This window comes from Narcine bancroftii, chromosome 10, assembly GCF_036971445.1.
Source record: "Narcine bancroftii isolate sNarBan1 chromosome 10, sNarBan1.hap1, whole genome shotgun sequence".
Lineage (NCBI taxonomy): Eukaryota > Metazoa > Chordata > Chondrichthyes > Torpediniformes > Narcinidae > Narcine > Narcine bancroftii.
The window spans coordinates 17585943-17607176 of NC_091478.1; the positions used below are offsets into that span (position 1 = coordinate 17585943).

General features: G+C 38.4%; 1 protein-coding gene across 1 annotated transcript in view; it reads right to left on the reverse strand.

Moving 5' to 3' along the window:
- Window positions 1-16883: 16883 nt before the first annotated feature.
- Window positions 16884-21234, reverse strand: part of LOC138744227 (rab11 family-interacting protein 2) — a 59631-nt gene continuing 55280 nt past the window's right edge. Inside the window, exon 5 of the mRNA XM_069900050.1 lies at window positions 16884-19707. Within this exon, the coding sequence (XP_069756151.1) occupies window positions 19483-19707 (225 nt within the window). The 3' untranslated portion in view covers window positions 16884-19482. The remainder of the gene's footprint in view (window positions 19708-21234) is intronic.

The window sequence follows — 21234 nt, forward strand, 5'->3', positions numbered from 1 at the left end:
TTCGCTCTATTCTCACACCTGCCCGTCAACCATCTGAAAGGAGAAAGGGTTATGGCGAGAAAAACAGAAGGACCATGCATACACTATATATGACTTCTATATCAGAACAGAGGTTGCTAGAAAAGTGAGGGTGGTCCTGTTAGTGTAGTGGTTAGCGCAACGCTATTAATGGTCTCAGTGACTGGGGTTCAAAACTGGTGCTGTTTGTAAGGAGTTTGTACACTCTTCCCCCGTGTCAGCGTGGGTTTCCTCTAGGTCACACATGTCAAACTCAAGCCAAATTTGGCCCGTGATATAATTATATTTGGCCCGCAAGATCATATCAAATATGTATTAGAGCTGGCCCGCTGGCTGCCGCGCCAGTATAGCGCGTGCACAGCTAATACTACAAATCCCAGAATGCTTTGCAAATGCATTGACGCCGGCCCATCATCCCGCTAATTTCCCCCACCTCCTCTCTTTACTTTAATTAGGCATCTGCGACCTGTCGCCGAACTCACATGTAATAAACCCCTTACGAAAAATGGCCAAACGAAAGACAGAAAACAGGACCTTTCAAGATGGGTGGGAGGCAGACTATATGTTCATCATTTTAAAGGACAAACCTGTTTGTCTTGTGTGTGGAGCCAGCGTGTCTGTAGTTAAAGAATATAACATACGACAACACTATGAAACGAAACACCAGGACAGGTATAAGGATCTGAACGAGAAGCAAAAGCTCCAGAAGGTGGAGGAGATGAAAAGAAGTCTGGTTTTACAGCAAACTTTATATTTTATTTCTCATTTGTTAATGCTTCTGGAAAGAGTTTAACCAAAACTATTATTAAACATTTATTTTAATAAGAAAAAGTTTAACATTACATACGTTGAAAGAAGAGAAAACATGCAGATGTTGTTGAGAATTTTCAATAAATATTTAGTTTGGCCCACGACTTAGTCCAAGTTTTAAATTTTGGCCCTCTGTGAATTTGAGTTTGACACCCCTGCTCTAGGTGCTCCGGTTGCCTCCCATCCTCCAAAATGTACGGGGTTGTAGGTTAATTGGGCGCAATTGGGCGACACAGGTTCATGGACCAGAAGGGCCTGTTACTGTGCTGTATGTCCAAATTTAAAGTTGCAAGGAGAAAGGTAGCCTCTCCTTTGCTGTTTGTTTAACCATAGAACCATTTACGGAGCGGAAACAGGCCATGTCGGCCTTTTGAGACCGCACCGCTCAAGTGTTGTCTTTTTCTGCATGCGTGAGTCTGTCAAATGTGCTTGTCATGGTGCAATAGTTGGCAATGTGTTCAACATGTTAGCAGAGTATGGCAACAGTTTACTAGCTGCCTGCATGGTACACAACACTGAACTTTGTTTTTTACTGTATATCGCTATTTGGAACAATAAATAATTTAATTTGTTTTGGGCATGAAGCCTTAAGTAGAGCTCTTGTAAAATGATGGTGGAGCAGCTGAGATACTCATCTTGACTGATGGATCATTAGTATTTAACGTAGATATGGCACATTTATCCTTCTCCGAAAGGAAGGATGTAGTTTATGATATTATGGCGTATGATGAGAGTTGTCTGATCCTGATGACTCAGGCTCCCTGTAATAGTAATGTGATTGATTTTGCAGTATTGTATCCAGGTTCTTGGAATTTGACACCTGGTACCAATTTGAGTGGTTTCTTCACACATGCATTTCAATATTTGCCTAGAGACCTCCTGGCTCCACTGTGGATGAAGGGAACTTTCTCTTCCTCTGCACCGGAGGTGGATCCAAAAATTGTGAAGCCTGTTCACTACTGCATTATGCAACATTTTCCACCCATTTCCACCAACATCAAAATGATTTTCACTACCTGCTGCAGGCACAATACTCTTTTTGTTTATGCAGTGAAAACTGGTCTGAACAGACAATGAATATGGTCAAGTTTCAGGATTTTTAATCCGAGTGCTGATACTTGAAAAATTAGGAGCGCCTACCCACCATCTCAGATGTACATGATTTAAAATTGCACAGCTGTGTTTAATCAGCTTCTCAATGGAAGTGTAGGTATCTACCCCTGAATGGTGTATTCCCCTTCCCTCGCCCATTGTGATTAATCACTTTTTTTTTGTGTATGAAATCTGAGCGAAATCAGTTACACACTTTACTTATCAAATACATTATTAGAGGTGTGACAGACACAGGAACACACTGAACAAAAACTGTTGTATGTTAGAACATTCCTTTCTGGTAACATTTTGTACAGCAATTCCTACTCCGTGTGTTAAAGCCTTGCATTTTACTTTCCAAATACCATGGGAAAATTATAATGATCAAAGTATTATAGAAGTTTCATTGGTTTGATACTTTAAATGGCTATCATCATACAGTGTCTAGAGAAAATGATTGCTATACAATTCTCAATGTACAAGGTTTCAGGATGTTACTGGATGTTAATTTAATTTCAGGAATTAATATCACTTATAAAGACGATTGCAAATATACTTGTGACCATTTAATTTCTAAAATATGAAGATTAAATTTTTTAAAAGTTAGATTTTTTTTCAGAATAAAATAATTACAGTCTCTTGCTGTAATAAACTAGTGTCACTGATCCAAGGGTGACAGACTGTATAAAATAATTGAATAAATAGATAGATAGATAGAAAATCTACCCAATAGCATCTGAACTAGCTGTTGAGATGGTGGAGGCATTGGTAGATTCCAAACTACATTCTTCTGACAGAGCAGAAGTTGCGTTTTGCATGTTCCTCCTTAAAACAGATTATCTGGTCATCTGGTTAATTGAAGCCTGCTGTGAGCAAATTGACCACATGTCTTTGTATCACTGACTCCTGGAATCACTGGCCCAACGTGGCTCAAAGTGAGGAAGGAGCATTTAAAGCACGATCAGATGCACACAGAGGTCCTGCATAATTGTTTGAAGGAGTGGACCATCTCATAAACTTCCCATCACCTGTGTTGCCCACTGCAGCATGCCTATCTCTGGAAAAATCTAAGGTTCCCACAGAAGCCAATTCAGAACTCTCAAGATCTGGATGGATTACACCTAATCCCTAGCGACAGCCGAAGAAGGCTACTCAAAATATTTTTTTTAAAGTTGTTGTAAAGTGCCTCAGGACATTGCAAGAGGGGTTGTAAAAACATATTCCAAATGTGTTTTTCTTCCCTCCTTTCTCTGTGTGCATTGATTGGACTTGCCTGAGTCTGCAGTGTTTGATGCAGTGAAACACTGAAGGAGGCACAGTTTTTTCTTTGGCTTGGCTTCGCGGACGAAGATTTATGGAGGGGGTAAAAAGTCCACGTCAGCTGCAGGCTCATTTGTGGCTGACAAGTCCGATGCGGGACAGGCAGACACGGTTGCAGCGGTTGCAGGGGAAAATTGGTTGGTTGGGGTTGGGTGTTGGGTTTTTCCTCCTTTGCCTTTTGTCAGTGAGGTGGGCTCTGCGGTCTTCTTCAAAGGAGGTTGCTGCCCGCCAAACTGTGAGGCGCCAAGATGCACGGTTTGAGGCGTTATCAGCCCACTGGCGGTGGTCAATGTGGCAGGCACCAAGAGATTTCTTTAGGCAGTCCTTGTACCTTTTCTTTGGTGCACCTCTGTCACGGTGGCCAGTGGAGAGCTCGCCATATAACACGATCTTGGGAAGGCGATGGTCCTCCATTCTGGAGACGTGACCCATCCAGCGCAGCTGGATCTTCAGCAGCGTGGACTCGATGCTGTCGACCTCTGCCATCTCGAGTACTTCGACGTTAGGGGTGTAAGAGCTCCAATGGATGTTGAGGATGGAGCGGAGACAATGCTGGTGGAGGCACAGTAAATTGCTCAGGAACACATTATTTATATAAAATGTATAGTGTGCAGGACATGGCACTTCATGCGGAGCCTCACAAAGTTTGCCATCAGTGCACTCTATGGGCAAGTGTGGCTTTGACTATAATTTGCTACCACTTTTTAATGTGTTGAGATGGTTACAGTCGAGGAAAGCCATTTGGTTCACCTTGCTTCATTCATTGAAATTCTAATAACCCCAGCTCTTGAGATAACATTTAATTGTTAGTTAAATGATTTCACCCCCATCGCTCTTTCCTCAAGCTTGAACTGTTCCTTTGAAGCACCAGCTGAAACCATTTCACATCAAAACAAAAATAACACTAAACACATTACAACGATCTTAAAAGCTAGCAGTTAGAAAGAACGCAGTGCCAAAAATGCCAAAGAACTGTAAAATGGTTAATAAAAGGGAAAATGGGAATTGTGGCAATGTTGCAAACTGCATTGTGTGAATAATAAATATTTTCAATCAGTCTTCACCGTGGAAGACATTAATAGAATAGACTCTCATGGATCTCTCAGAAGAGAAGTGAGTGCAGTCAAGATCATGAGAGAGAAGGTACTTGGGAAGCTAAATAGTCTAAGGGTTGAAAAATTTTGCGGATGAGATGGAGTGTGCCCTCTGGTTCTGAAAGATGTAGCTGTCAAGATTGTGAATGCATAGGTAATGATTTTGCAGTCGATTGTCAAGGATGAGGTTATGGAAGTACATGAAAAGGCCCAAGTAAGCATGGTTTAGGTCACACATGTCAAACTCAGGCCCGCGGGCCAAATTTGGCCCGTGATATAATTATATTTGGCCCGCAAGATCATATCAAATATGTATTGGAGCTGGCCCGCTGGCTGCCGCGCCAGTATAGCGCATGCACAGCTAATACTACAAATCCCAGAATGCTTTGCAAATGCGTTGGCGCCGGCCCGTCAGCCCACTAATCGCCCCCACCTCCTCTCTTTACTTTCGTTAGCATCTGCAACCTGTCGCCTATCTCACATGTAATAAACCCCTTACGAAAAATGGCCAAATGAAAGACAGAAAACAGGACCTTTCAAGACAGGTGGGAGGCAGACTATATGTTCATCATTTTAAAAGACAAACCTGTTTGTCATTGAAGCAAGTTGTTATTTTTTTGACTTGTTGGCTTGTGAAAACAAAATATATTTAAAAGGAGCTTAAAGGCTATAGAGAAATATTATTTATTGAATATTTTATTTCTTTTTTTTAAAAACTTTATTTAAGATTTTATAACATGAATAAAATAGAAGATTACATTTAAAAAGAATAAAAGTAAGATAATAAAATTACAGTACCACATCGGTAAACTAAATAAACTAACCCCCCCAATAATTATTACACAACATTAATAACCTAACTTAAAATTAGTCTAACCCCCCCAAAATAAAGAGTGAAGAGTTAATAAAGTGAACAATATTATATATAAGAAAAAAAAAGCCCACTTACAAAAAAAAGATAAAACATAACAAGTAAAGATACTAACAAAAAAAAGTTATCAATACTAAAATATCACACTTAAAAACATATTTAAAGCAAACTTAAATGCATATATTTAGCAAACGGAGTCCACTTCAACCTATAAAAAGACACCCTATCCTGAATTGAAAAAGATATCCTTTCCATAGTCAAACAGGATTTCATCTCCAAATGCCACCTATCTAAAGTTAATATATTTCTGTCTTTCCAAGTAAGTGCTATACATTTCTTGGCCACAGCTAAAGCTAAATAGATAAAGGAAATCTGATAATCCTCTAAACCTAAATCAATTAGTGATTGCATATTCCCTAATAAAAATATATCAGGATCTAATACAAGACAGATATTATATAAACTATTAAGTATAGATTGAATACCTTTCCAAAACTGTTGCAATTGATCACAAAGCCAGACAGTGTGCAAAAAAGTATTAGCCATCTGGGCACAACGAAAACAGCAATCCGACTTACTAAGGCCAAATTTGCTTTTTTAGTTTCTCCGGTGTTAAATATAACTGATGTATAAAATTATAATTAATCATCGCTAATCTAGCATTAGTCAATTTCCGAATACTATTCTGGCAAATTTCCATCCAGGCTTCTTCAGCTATTGTAAAACCTAAATCTTTTTCCCATTTCAACTTATCTTTATCCCAATCTTTTTTACTTTCAGTTTCTTGTAAAATACAATACAAATCAGATATATGAATATTTTATTTCTGATTTGTTAATGCTTTTTCTGGAAAGAGTTTAACCAAAACTATTATTAAACATTTATTTTAATAAGAAAAAGTTTAACATTACATATGTTGAAAGAAGAGAAAACATGCAGATGTTGAGAATTTTCAATAAATATTTAGTTTGGCCCACGACTTAGTCCAAGTTTTTAATTTTGGCCCTCTGTGAATTTGAGTTTGACACCCCTGGTTTACATGAAGGAAAATCATGTCTGATAAATCTAGTGCAATTTTTTGAAGAGGTCACGAGTAGGACAGACAGGAGATGCAGTGGATATTGTGCTTTCAAAAGGCTTTTGACAAGGTGCCACACATCAGGCTGCTAAACTAGATGAGAGCCCATGGAATTACTGGAAGGATACCAGCATGGGTATAGTATTTGGCTGACCGGCAGGAAACTGAGAGTAGGAATAAAGATATCCTATTCTGGTTGGCTACCGGTTACCAGTGCAGTTCTGCAGGGGTCAGTATTGGGGCCAATTCTTTTTCCATTGTAAATAATGATTTGGATTATGGAATAGATGGCTTTGTGTCTAAATTTGCAGATAATACCAAAATAGGTGGTAGGGCGGGTGGTGCAGAGGATACTGAAAGGCTGCAGAGAGATTTGAATAAACAAAGAGAACGGGGCAAAGAGATGGCAGGTGAAATACAATGCTGGAAAGTGTTCGGTCATGCACTTTGTTCGAAGAAATAGATGGGCCGACTATTATTTGGATGGGGAGAAAATTCAAAATTCCTAGGTGCAAAGGGACTTGTGAGTCCTCATGCAGGATATTCTAAAGGGTGACCTCCAGGTTGAGATGGTGCTGAAGAAGGCAAATGCAATGCTGGCATTTATTTCTAGAGGAATAGTGTATAAGAGCAGAGATATAATGTTGAGACTCTATAAAGCATCCATGAGACCTTATGGAGTACTGTGCTATGGGTGCTTTATTTGAGTAAAGCTGTCCTGGCGTTGGAGATGGTTCAGAGAAGGTTTACTAGAATAATACCAGGAATGAAAGGATAAGCTTATGAGAAACAATTGTCGGCTGCTAGACAGGACTCATTGGAGAAGGATGAGGGGAGACCTCATAGAGGCATTTCACATGCTGAAAGGCCAGGGCAGAGTAGATGTGCCAAGGATGTTTCTGATAGTAGGGGATTCTCGGACAACTTCGGGATAAAAGGGTGTCAATTTAAAACCGAGATGCAGAAAAATTTCCTTAGTCAGAGGGTTGTGAGCCTATGGAACTTGTTGCCACAGGCAGCTGTGGAAGCGAGTTTGTTGGGTGTATTTAAGGCAGAGATTGTCAGGTATTTCATTAATTGGGGCATCAAGGGTTATGGGGAGAAAGCCAGGGAGTGGGATGAGTGGTAGGATGGATCGACTCAAGATTAGAATGGCAGAGCAGACTCGATGGGCCAATGGGCTGGTACTGCTCCTATAGCTTGTGAACTTTAACAATTTTGATACTTATTAATGGAAGCAATGTCCACAGCCACAAGTAGAGAGCAGGTTGTTGCATGCACAAGCACAACTCATCCTCTCGTGTTGCACTGAATGTACAAAGTCAAGTCTGGAAGTCTGGGTTATAGTGTGTAGGAGAGAAGTGCAAGAAACTTCATCGAGAATCAGGGAAGAGAGATGCCAATTAGACTGAGAAAATGGGGCTGTTCTCCTTAGAGAGAAGATGTGATGGAGTTCAATGTCAATAAGAATGTTACATTGAATTATAAGGAGAGGCTGCAACTTTTCTCCCTGGAGTATATGGGGGCTGAACAGGTGGGATCTCATAGAGCTTTACAAAATAATGAGGGAACAGACAATCATCATCTGTTTCCCAGGGTAGGGAGATGAAAAACTAAAGGGCATAGATTTTAGTTGAGAGGAAAAAGATTTAAAAAGGGATCTTAGGGCACCATTTTTTCCACACAGAGCAGTGGGTATAAGGAACAAACTGCCAGAGGAAGTGGTGAAGATGATTACAATTGTATTTTTCAAAAGATATTTGGGCAGGTGCACGGGTAGGTGAGGTTTAGAGGGATATAGGTTGATTGCATGCAAATGGGGCTCGCTTGGGTGGATAACTTGGTTAGTATGGACAAATAAGGCTAATAGACCTGTTTCTATGCTATAAAACTTCTACTCTATATCACAATCATGAACAGTTCTGACATGGTAAGGAGCATATGCTTCACATTGCAGCTTGGTGAGTAACTAGGGGAGCCAAACTGAAGATTATTAATAAAAGTAAACAGGCAATATGAGGTTCATAGACATTTATGACACAACCTTGAACATGCCAGAGAAACTATTTTTTCAGTGATTTGTGATCTGCAAGTGATAATTGTCCATTGACTGGGGAGGAGGGAAGTCAGGCAGGAAAGTGGAAAGAAGTCTGCAGATGCTGGGGTTTATTGCTGTACACAAAGGTGCTGGAGAAACTTTGCAGGTCACACAGCCTCCATAGAAAGCACAAGGCAGTCGAGGGCCAAAGCAGTGCTCAAAATCAGCCAGATTGCCAAATAATAAAAAGTTGGGAGGTGGAGGGGAAGAGCACATGCTAACAGGTGGGAGGGAACGATGAGGGGGAAAAAAAAGACAAGAAATGATGCGGAGAGGGCCGAGGACTAACAAAGATAGCTCTCTGGTAGGAAGTGATTAAGTGAGACATGGGGATAAGGGAAAGACAGAGAATGGGAGATGGACTATTGTTCCTTCAATTCATGAGTGGCATTGACTTGGCCATACATTAGGCCATGGACAGGCATTTTAGTGTGGCAATGTGGTGCAGAATTGGCCATCCACTTCACTTTTGGGCATCTGCCTGATTTTTGGCAGTGCTGAAGGAGGGCTCGGGCCCAAAACGTCGACAGCCTTGTGCTCTCTATGGATGCTACATGACTTGCTGAAGTTCTCCAGCACCTTTGTGTACTGCACTCTACTGAAGAATCAAAGTCCAAGACCCTCTTGCGCCTGTGTTGATTCTTCAGTGGAGCTGTTGAACAAAGGTGCTTCATGAGCAGAAACAGATGCCTGAGGAGCCCTCAGCAGCAGTCCGATTCTCCCCGCACTGGAGTCTTTTTCACTGGACACGATTGTTCCTTTTTTGTAAAACTCTTTGTGGAAATTGAAAATGCTCAGAAATAGCACAGGTGAGGGCCCTACCTACCCCAACTAAACATTTCAATTGTCCCCTCTTCCTCTGACAGCTCCTTCCATATACCCACCCTCTGGGTGAACAAAGGTGTTCTTTTAAATCTCTCCCCTCCCCACTCTCGCCTTAAACCTATGCCCTAATGGCTGTATTGTTCAATGAGAAGGAAACAATTATGCCAACATTTTCATCTTCCCCATGACAGTTTAAAGCATTATCATACTGATACACTGACTAATTATATATTTTTTAAAAAGACCCCGAAGGATTGTATCAGTATAATAAATCCTAATCGTTCTTGGGGGCAATATTCCCGCGTGATTCGGTTATTGTTGCAATACTGCATCTCTGGTGGTGACTGTAGTTTTGACCAGAACTTGAATGTTCCAGTTCTTTCATTACTGGACGGCGCCCGAACCAGACCCCTTCCCATGTCACCACCCTTTACTTTTCAAGTATATCAAGTTCAACCTGCTGTTGTGTCCGGCAGACAAAAGACGAGCAAGCTTCCAGTGAAAAGAGATCACATTTTGTTGTGCGCCCCCCCCCCCCCTCCTCCAGAGTGGGGTTACATGAAAATGGGCGCATCTGTTGCAACCAGACGCTGGCTGCTGTTTAAGCGGTGCACAGACCTATTGGCCAGATCAGAGCCTGCGGCAAATCCCCAGTTAGCTGCACTGATTGTTCTTGCAAGCGGCGGAGACGCCAGAATCTTTTGTTTTAAAAAAAGTTCTGCGGCAGGTCAATAACTCCTTTTTAAAAACTGAGCTCTTGCCACCCCGCTCGAGTACTTCGGATTGGAGCCGCTCCCCAACTCCATCGAGCCAAAGACCAATGGGTGGGTTGAAAGAGCAGAGTTACGAGAATGCGGTGGTGACAGGCAGCAACACCCTGGGAAGAGTTGACTTTAAATATTTAAAAGCGGCGCACGCCTGTGCAAAGGCAACCTGCGCCAGGGATCACTGAAGCCAACATTTGGCCAGCCAAGGTTTCTCGCCCAGCTCTGTCTCTGTTGTTTCCTTGTCACCTGCTCTTTGTCAGGTTCTTTTGAGACGCGTGTCAGCTAAGAATGGAGACAATGGGAGCGACATGAGCCTCGCGCGTGCCACGTCTGACATCTGATTTCTTTGGGCATTTTCAATTTCCCCGGCAATCAAGATTAGTTTACTTCCCCCCCCCCACCCCCCACCCCCGCAAAAGAGGGAAACTTTGTCCAACGCGAAGATTCGAATGGAGGGAGCAGCTGGCGGCTGCCGGGGGCTTCTGTGCATCTGCTTCTGCTCGCTTTCCTGCACCGAACACCTTTATTCCATCTGCTGAACTTCCCTCTCCAAGCGTTTCAAATGATCACTCCCCGCTGCCACGCGGGGATCGATCCGCTTTTATTCCGATCCAGATTAGCCGAATTTCATTTCATTCCATTCTGCACGCTTCAGGTGAAAGTGACACGCGTTTGCCACCCGACCTCTAAATAAGTGCATGTTTACAGAAATTTAAGGTGTCGCTGGGCGAAGATCCTCTTTGTGGAGTCTAGGATTAAGTTGCACGATTTTTCGTTCAATGACACTGCTTTGATGATGTTACAAATTGCAGGCAGTATTTTTTTTCATGTGTCTAAGGGGCCATATGTTCTAGCAGTAGGTAAATGGATAGAAAATAAGGCAAGAATATCTACCCAAAGGTGAATGGATTATCATTAATTTATCAAGCATTTACCCCTTCACAGAATTTTATTTAAATCTCGTTCAGATGGTAGCGGGCAGGAGGAGAAGCACTTGATAGCGTACCTGCTGCAGGTGAGATTTGTTTCTTTGAACCGCGGGAGCCAGGGAGTCTTAACAAAAAAAGACAGCGATGGGATTTAATATATAAGAAAAGGGCTGAAACCTAAACTAAGAACGAGGTGAGCTATGTTGATAATCTTGCGTTAACGGATTACTTGTAAATAGCAACACATCACAGGTATAATCTAAAGTCTGGTGGGATCGCGTGTGACAGAAAAAAAATCTCACTCTGTGAGATGGGCTACACCTTCACTGAAGATTAATGGGCATTTAAAAAGACCAACACACAGGAAAACGCCTAAATAACTACAACACTCCCGTTATTACCGTGCTCCAGCTATCATTTTCGTCCAGAGAAGCTGGAAGGAGCACTCATGGGGAGAGCTAACTAACCAACATCTTCAGGTCTTGTGTTTCCCGACCATTATTCGCGCCGAGCAGCAAAGAACCACGTCAAAACAATGGCACAATTCTTGAAATCCATTCCTTCTGTTAAATTCGAATTACATTCATTTTGGGAGATACTACACATAGTTCTTTCAAAAACGTTCCTTTCCGACATGAATGCGATGTAATGATCAACCCGCGCATTGACATCAAAAGACCCGAGCAAAGAACAAAGCACCGGGCATAGTTTCCTAAAATTGTTTCACAGAGCCAGCTGTTCACTATTAAATATTTGAGTCTTTTGATTTAGGACGTGACCTTGTTGAACATTAATATCAAATGATGGAAACCTAAATTAGACACTAGTTCATTTGCGATAGACATACCATTGGGTTAATGAAGCGTGAGCAAATTGATACATTTGGTTAACGTCTAACTGGGACAAGTGCTGGGCCATTGGAAAGCATTTTCTTCTTTCATCCACCAATTGTAGCAACTAATCAAAGGGAGCAGAACCGGCAGCCAACCTTTGTAGACTGGGAACAATAAATGCCTCAAGTCTTCGAAGAGCAGTGTGCGCTAAAGGTCAGGATACTGGTTAGGCCAGGGGAGTGGATCATTGAGTACCTTGCAACCCAATGGCATAGTTACAAAATCATCTTGGTTCACTTCGCTGTTCACCAAAGCAACTTTGATTAGATTAGGAATTTGGTATCATGTGTAGAATTCTTTCAAATGATCATTCCCAAACTCTACCCGGCTGCTATATTTTAACAACGACCATCCCAAGAACCCGAGTGCCCATTGTGGGCTCAATGGAGAATGTATGTGAAAAGTATTGGGAAGGTCGACGTGGAGAAAACGAGAAGAACATTCCTTTGCACTAACCTGAATGTTTCACTTGATTACACTGCAAAAAGAAACGAATCTCATAACTAATGCAAACAATGTACTTAAATAAATCTTGTAGTTAAAGGCGCAGTTTGACCAATAAAGTCTAAAATGGGTTGATTATGAAAAGCATTTATTTTCACCCTTAGCAGCTTGACTGTCACATGATTTCAAATAATTGAAAATAAACACACACCTAATCAGAGATACTGTATAAGTAAAACAACGCTGGAGAAACTCAGCAGGTCAGTGTATTTTATGTAACATATAAACGTTACATTTTGTTCATACCTTAATAAAGGGCGCAAGCCAGAAACGTTGGTTATGTATCTTTATCTTTGCTACATCAGGTACCATGTTTGACCCGGTGAGTTTCTACAGCATTGTGTTTTTACTTCTATCACGGTGTCTGCAGACTTTAGTGTTTTATTCTATTTGTTAGGGATGGATGTTTCATATATGGTTTCAATAATTATATTTATAAAACTTTAAAAGAAAACAATCCTTTTGGGGTGGGGGGGGACAAGGCAAGTGACTTCTCGCAAGCGTATTTAAAAAAAATAAAACAAGCACACATGCAAAGTGGAATTCGCAAACTTTAGTGCTAGTTTGGTTAAATTGGGACGGATTAGCCTGCTTAATGCCACTAAATTAACGGGAAACTCGATTACAATTATATTTTATTTTGCTATTTGACACCTTACTCTTTTTGGATGTTCAGAGAGCACATTGCCTCTGAACAAATGTTGCCTTTAAATCACCTCTTATACCCTGGCAAGCCGGACAGATCTGATTAAAAACACCGGTAACACTCAACACGTTTTGACTTTGTTCACTCACGATTCCAACATCTGCAGTTATTGTCTTTCTCAAGTTAAAGACCTTGTGTCAGAACCGGGGAAAAGGAAGAGACCCTTTTCAAGTCGCACAAAAGAATGGATAAAACAAAAGGCACTATCTGTGCTATGGAGAGGCCTGATAAAATGGGAAATGGGCAAGGAGATTGTGTTTCAGATTTTCAAGCTTTTCTTTTTGCTTTTCATTTACTCGTGTTAAAGTTAGTCACATGAATGTAAAATGCAGTGACAAGTTGTTTTGCGAGTAGACCAGTAGACATCTCATACATGTTACAAAGAGGACACAGTACAAGAGTACAAAGTTGAGTTGCAGGAAAAGATCAGATGGTAAAGGGTGGTTCAGTCGACATGATGCTATTACAGTGCCAGTGACATGGGCTTGAATCCTGCCTGTCTGTAAGTTCTCTGTCTGACCTGCTCCAGTTTCCTCCCACCTTCCAAAATGTACAGGTTTTGTAGGTTAATTTGTGTATTTGGGCAACAAGGCCTGATAAGCCAGATGGGCCTGTTATTGACTGTATCTCAACATTTTTTAAAAAGGTAAAACTTCACTATTTTAGGGTACTTTCAGGAGTCTGATAACAGGAAATAATTTGTCCTTGAATCTGGTGCATGTCCTCCAGAGAGTTTCGCCAAGGTGGGATGAGTCTTTTACTATGATGGCTGCTTTTCCAAAACCGCAGGGATTATATAGATGGAGGGAAAGAGGTAGAGGGGTGTGTGTATGTGCATGTTTGTGTGTACACAGGTTGGACTGAGCCATGTTCATAGTCTCTAATTTCCTGCAATCTTGGGCAGAGCAGTTCCTGTACAACACATTGATGCACCCTGATCCAATGCTTTCAATTGTGCACCTCAGAGTTGTTAATGGATGCCATTGACATACCAAACTTCTCCAGGCTTCCAATGAAAAAGAGGCAGTAGTCGTGCACTTTCTTGACTATTGCATCAAAGTGGATGGATGGACAAGAGACTGGCAATATTTACCCCTCAAAACTTAGCTATCAACCATTTCTATACTATTGAAGGGAAGTGAGCTCTTCTCCAGAAATACTTAACCGGGACTTGTGATGGAGTAAGAGATTGTTGTCCTGCTAAGAAACCACAACTGCCTTGGGCTCTCTTCAGTACTCTGTTAGATAAGTTGCATACTACCAACGACAATTTAATATTAGACGAGATAATTTACACTTTTATCTGGAGCTGAACACGTAGATAAAGTTGGCACTTTTAGAATTTTTTTATGAATTGAGTTAATGGGAGCACATTTTCAGTTCAGTCACATTTTAGTCCAATTTGGATAGAGACACCATCTTCTCCCACAATTCGATGTTAATCTTACAAAGGATGGAGCTGAAATGAAATATAAAATTGCACTGGGAAATTATAACATGATGAGATTCCATTAAACAGAAGGACACTGAACTCTCCTAGTTTACCAGTCTAACATCGAATGCTATGTAAATAAATAAATATTTTAAATATGTCAGGGCTACTTTCCTTCAGTGGATCAAATATAACCTTTATTGGTAAATTCCACTAAAATTACTAAGTATTTTCATAGTTTCATGTCCATTTCTTGACACCTAACTTTTATTGATGGTCTTTAGTTTCACTTCTCCATTTCAAAGGAAAATATAATGGCATATAGTCAAGATTTGTCATAATTACAAAGTAATCCCAGTTCATTAAAACTTCCTGAGTAATTAATTCAGTGCAAATAGATGACCACTAAAATCAATGAATATATTCCTACAGTTAACACCAATAAAATGCATAGGATTACAATACTTGCTGATTTTGAAATTCTTCTCTGCCCAGATCATGCAACATTTTTAATGCATTTAGTCTTTTGCATTTTCTAGAATCTGCAAATTTTGTGGACTTGAGCAGAATCTGGTCTTCATCTGGCTTACAAAGTTTAAAACAATATTCAAAGCAATTTTATTACACTAAAGGCAAACTCAAAGCTAGCTAGAGTATCCCATACAGTTCAGTGCTGCACAGATTTTAAAAGGAGAAATTTCTCATACAGTATATTTAATTGATCCAAAATGTAGTGATACTTTCAAGTAGAAATCAAACATTAGTATTAGCACAAGTGGTTAACATTGTTATCAATACAAGTATAGTTCTTTTTGATGCAAGCAATCTTTGTAAGCTTGGGACAGAAACTGAAAATTTATTCAAAGTTGAACATTTTAGAATCATCTTGATATAGTATTATGTGTTAAAGGGCCTTAATGGATTCTTAATGAGAACAAATGCAATATATTTTCAGGATTTTTGTCTCCTGATTTTAAAAAAAAAGGACAACATTTCTATTTGTATTTAATATATTTTATTGAACATATGAAACATGCAGCATTTGCTTTCTAGCAATAATATTTTACAAGTAGGTACAGAAATGCAGAATGTATTAAATTTAATATGAAAGATGTGCTTTGTCACACCTTGCAGTGCAATTATACAAATACTTCCATTAAACCATTAATACCATCACTTTTCAAACCACTAATTTCTAAACATGCAATCAATTTGAAAGGTAATTAAACATTCTTTAATATAATGCATGCCACACCAAGCTACACAGCCAAATTTAGCTTTCTTACAATACCAAATGTGGAATATTCATTTAATGTAAAATACAAACATGCTGACTGCATTTAAGTATTTATATCAATTTCAAAAATGAAGTATACCAAAAGCTTAACAATCTCTTAAACTGCCTTGGATTCGTACAATTTAACCTGAAGTCCTATAGATTTTCATAATAATAAAAAAAATTCACCTCTTGTAAGTCATGCCGTGGTACGTTTAAAAACATGAAGAAAATCTTGAATTTTGTGCCATGTGTATAAACTTTGCACCAGAGCAATTTATTGTCTCTGCAGAAATCGTTCACTATATTTGATTCTCATGTTTTTACAACTTTATCAGTATCCATATTTTATCACTAATGTAAAATGAATTAGAATGATTCCTAAAATTGGAAGAAAGCCAATTTCAACTGTTTTTGCATCAAAAATTTGTTAAAAATTATTTAAAAACTTGACACAAAACCTTGTGCACAAATCTGCACAATGACTTGGAAAGGAGGACAGAACAGATACACAAATGGATATTTAAAAAAAAAAATCTGAAGAGAAATTTGAGATACATTTCAGAATGTCGTAGGCAGGTTGGCTTCCTTCTATACACCGCAACTCTAGTGCAATCAGGGATAACGCTGAAGTTCGAGGGGACACGGCAGCTGCACCCATTTAAATTCTTCACCAAAGAATATCTGCTCATTGGAGAGCAAGTATTTATCTAAATTTTACAAAAGACTGATCTAATATCCAGAGATTAGGGAAGTTGCATCAATTTTAGTGAAAGCACTAGCCACAGTACTGAAGTGAATGCTAATCAGTTGACCAAAAAAAAATCAATGGAACATCAGAAGGAAACCCAGTGAATGTACTGGAGTGATTACAGTGCCAACTTCAAATAAATGATTTGGACATTTTTCTTTATCCATTGATTTTTTTAAAAACCAAATTGTATACTTTATTGACAATGATGAGTCATTGGGGTAAATATAACTTCAGTTATCAAGCCCTCAACTCTGAAGTAGAATCAGTGTCCACTGTCAAACTAGTTTATATATAGATATATCTATATACACACACACAGGTGAGGATTTGAATGAAATTAAGTGTTAGGCTATTCAAGTCTCCCACACCAGCTAATCAGCGAACTAAATAAATGACCTTCTGGTATGAATAAGACATTGTAGTAGCAAAGCTTATTTATTCATTCTGAAGTACAAATATGCAAAACATCTGAGCACCAGTGGATAAAGCTCTTCCAGTCACACAGTACAATTATTTTGCCAAGTATCGCCATTGGTTTACTGTTTCCCACACAAGAAAAAAAAAAGCAGTGATAAAGGCAAGAATACTTTCCATCACAAAATTATTCAACTAAGAGTATAAACTGGCATTTGAAGTTAACATGTCAGTCACAAGAATGTAAAAATATAAAGCAAAATATAATGTCACAACAGAAGATTACAAAACAATGGGCCATGATTGGCTTTTCAATTTGTGAAACTGCATGGTGACAGGACTACAAGTCAAAGTGTACAAGCTCAATGTGGTCAAGCCTAAACAAACTAGGTAATAAATTACTATGTTCTTCATATAAATGTATGTAACCCAGTGCTTGAACATGTTACATCTTTAGGATTTTGGCATTATTACTTAAGGACGAAGCAAACTATTGCACAACTGAAGGGCCTGTTTTCTGCAAAATTTCAAATACCATTGTGTATATGGCCTATCTCAGTACTGCACAGAACTCCTACCACAAATGGCATAGCAATTACTTCAGCTTCCTCTAGGAGTTCAAAGCAAGCAGGATTCTCTTTCTTAAGACACAGAACTTTGTCCTGTTTGCAATTTAATTCTCACCATGTTTTATATTTACAAATTGCTAATAAAAATGTTTTTCACTAAATATTTTAATTGGATTGCCTCTAAATTAAAGTTATCTAACAAACCTTTCAAAGTCAAATAATAAAGGAAATACAATCAAGATGGTATTTCTGTGAAACATTAAAAAAGAGCAAAAATTTACAAAAGTGCAAAAGCAATATTGGCACACAGCTTTTACATAGATGTCATAGAAAATAAATGGTATATATCATTATCCAAAGCAAGCAGCTTTATCCAACTCTGAATCATTGAGGTCTGTTCTAATGTAGCTGGACAAATAATCTCACGACATTAGAATTTTCCCATTACTGAAACACTTCTGTAATGTAGTTTTCAAAGAATGATTCTGAATGAATACTGGAGATAAATATCTTTCCATGCAACATACAGCCTGTATCTGAAGATACTCAGAGCTAAGTGACAGCCATTTCTTAGCATAACTTTCAATAGTCTTTTGAATAACTCATAACATTAATTTTCAGACACAGTAGAAACAATACTTTCTGGATTATGGCTTATGGTTCTATTTATCATGCACAGGAAACCCATGTATGGTAATGACATGTATAACTTTTGTTCCAGAGTGCCAAAGCTGTGCTCTTCACATATATGTACAAAGCTCTGTGTTTGCCAATTTTACAGCATCATCCTTTGGTATTCTTTTCTAAATATTAAGCAATCAATTGCACAATTGAAGGATCTGTTTTCTGTGCCAAACCTCATGTACCATTGTGTAAAGTTGATGCATCTTAGGCTAGAATTGGCGGAACTGTGAACAGTATTCAATGCAAGATGGAGATAAATGCTTATGGGTTGGGGTTGGAGAGCATCTTCATAATACTTGTAGTTATTTTTATACTGATATATACCCAAACTTTTCACTAATCCAAAGATATTACTTAAACTAGAATCTCATCATAGAACCAACATTCTGTTCAGATTAATATGCTTTGCAAACAATGCCAATTGCATTTCCACTATCAACTGGTTCCCAATAGCAGGGCAATATGGAGATCAAAATTATAGTAGACAATATTGGATTTGCAAATTTGGCAAATGTAGGTGAATGTGTGAAAACGTGCTTAAAAAAAATTGCTCAGTTTTGCTTTGAAAAAACTGAAAGATTAAAATATACAAGGACTATTTTGATCTTGATAGTGTCCAATTTCACTACATTCAAGCTAAATTTCATGGTTTTTGCATATAAACCACTAAACTTACCTTACCTCCACAAATGCAGACTGTTCCCTAAAGCACAAACAGGTAATTATTAGACAAGTATAAAGAGATTAGATTTGGCATCACTTGATGCATTGATAGTAAGCTTCAAAAGATTCAAATAAGTGAATGGCTTTCATAATGTAATAGAAAAAAAATCTAATTTGTTTTCCAAACACCAACATTTTCCAAAATGAATGCAAGACCCCTTAGAGTTATGCAAACAGTACTTCAAACCCCCAAATGCCTAGTAATTCATCATGAGACTAACTTCAATTTAGATTAATAGTTCACTATATTGCTACTACATTCCATAGTTAGATATAAAAATAAATCTGTGAGATCAGTACAAGAGACTTGTGCAGGGCAAAGGCTCCCCTGTGACCAATCAAACCAAGTGAATTCACTATAGATCCTGTCTCATCTGTACATGCTGAAATTAACTAATTAAAACAATGAAATAATGTTTATATTTGATGTAAACCCAATTACCAATTGATGTAAGTGGTGGTACTGATTCTACCCTGCTTGGAGCAAATATTCAATATTCACTACAAACAGCTTTGCAGATTCTCTGCTCTACAAATTCCTTATCAGTTTATGGATCATACAAGTTTTCAGAGTTGATTCAAAAGGCAACAAATATATTTTAAGAATTCCAAAATATTAATTGGGTCAATTATTTTTTGAAAGCTTTCCAGCTTTTCTAGATGGTTCATATGGTACTCTAAGAATGCTGGGAGTTTCCTCCATCACTCGTACAAGGAGGTTATCGATGTAGTCTTCAAGTTCCCGAATCTGGTTGTCCTTCCTTTTAACAAGTTCTTTGTGTTTCATCAATTCATAGATCAGTTCGTCATAGGATAAGTTACGATATGCAGTGGTGAGGAGGTTGGGATCCTGAAACCAGAAAATAACAGAAGGTTGCATATATTTTTCATTCCCAATTTCAAGGATTTGGTTTTAAATCTAAACAAAATTTATTATACTCTTCATTTAAAAATGAAAAGGTAACTCACCTAAAAGCTGTAGCACCAATCTACAACCTCCCTTTCTCAGAGTTCAGTTTCATTTGTTTACCAATTATCATGAAAATGATCAATCTGATATGTTAATTGTTTCTTTTTCCACAGCTTCTCTCTGACCTGTGGAGTATTTACAGCATTTTGCTTTAATTGCACATTTTGAGTTTTCTGTAATGAATGGCAGTGCATCATTTGGATGTACAAATTGAACACCCAAAATAATTCAGGGTTTAAAAACAGATGTTTTTCTATAACCTTTTTTGTGATTGTAGTTTTAACAGACAGGAACAATAAGGATTGCTTTCTTTTTCTCTCTCTCTCTCCACATTTAGGCAATCAATATTCAAAAATATATTGGCTTTGCTCTTGTGTATTGTTGATTATTTCATAGATGCTGGAATAATACTTCTTAAATGATCAATGATTGAATCATTATTCAGAAATAACATTCATTTTCTTATTGCATTCTAGCGACATACAATCCTGGATCAGAAAACATAATGGATTAAATTGTGCAGAAAGTTTGTTCTATTTTGCTCAGTGTCCTTCAATTCTTCATTAAAGGTATTCCCAGGTGCACTTGTATGATTGATCTATTCTACTGAGATGTTGGGAGTTGTTTACAAATCTTAAAGACACCTGAAAAAGTAAGTACCAGCACATTTGGATTTTCATGGAAGATTGAAAGTTTTGAAATGCTGGGATTTCTCTGCAGGCAATTTCTTGAATTAATTCTAACACTAGAATTATGATTCAGCAGAAATTTTAGATTCAAATGTGTCATGAGTTTTACTAAAAAATACTTTTAATCATGAAGGCTGTTTGTACTAATTTAAAACAATAGCAAAATTAGAGGAAATTGCCAACTGCTTTGAATGATATTATTTAAAGTGGGGGAAAAAATGATGCACCTATTCTGTTTATACTGAATAATCTTGATTCTCACAAAGGAAATAGTTAATTACCAAAGGTAAAATCATTGAAAAAATGAATAGGAGAGTCACAAGCTGAACTCGGGATATACATTTAATTCAATTTATTGGCATCCTAAATAGATTAACCTTTCCCAAGGCATAATTTGGTGCCTTTAACCTAATTTATATTGCTCTTTGGCCATCAGCCGTCATAACTGGCCTACCACAGTTAGATCAAATCAAAATGGTTCCATTTGACTGACTGCTACTAAAGATAAATTACTAATTCATTTACAAGTTAAAAAGAACTAAACTTTCAACAAAATAATTTTGAAACATTTCACAATTCCTCCCAACAACATATTGCCTGCATTAATATCTGGGCTGTTTGTGCAACAACAATTATTCTGTCTCATGTTGAGACATTAGAATATCTTGAAACCACCCTGGTCTCAAATCCTTCCCCATATTTGTAGCCTTTCCAGTCT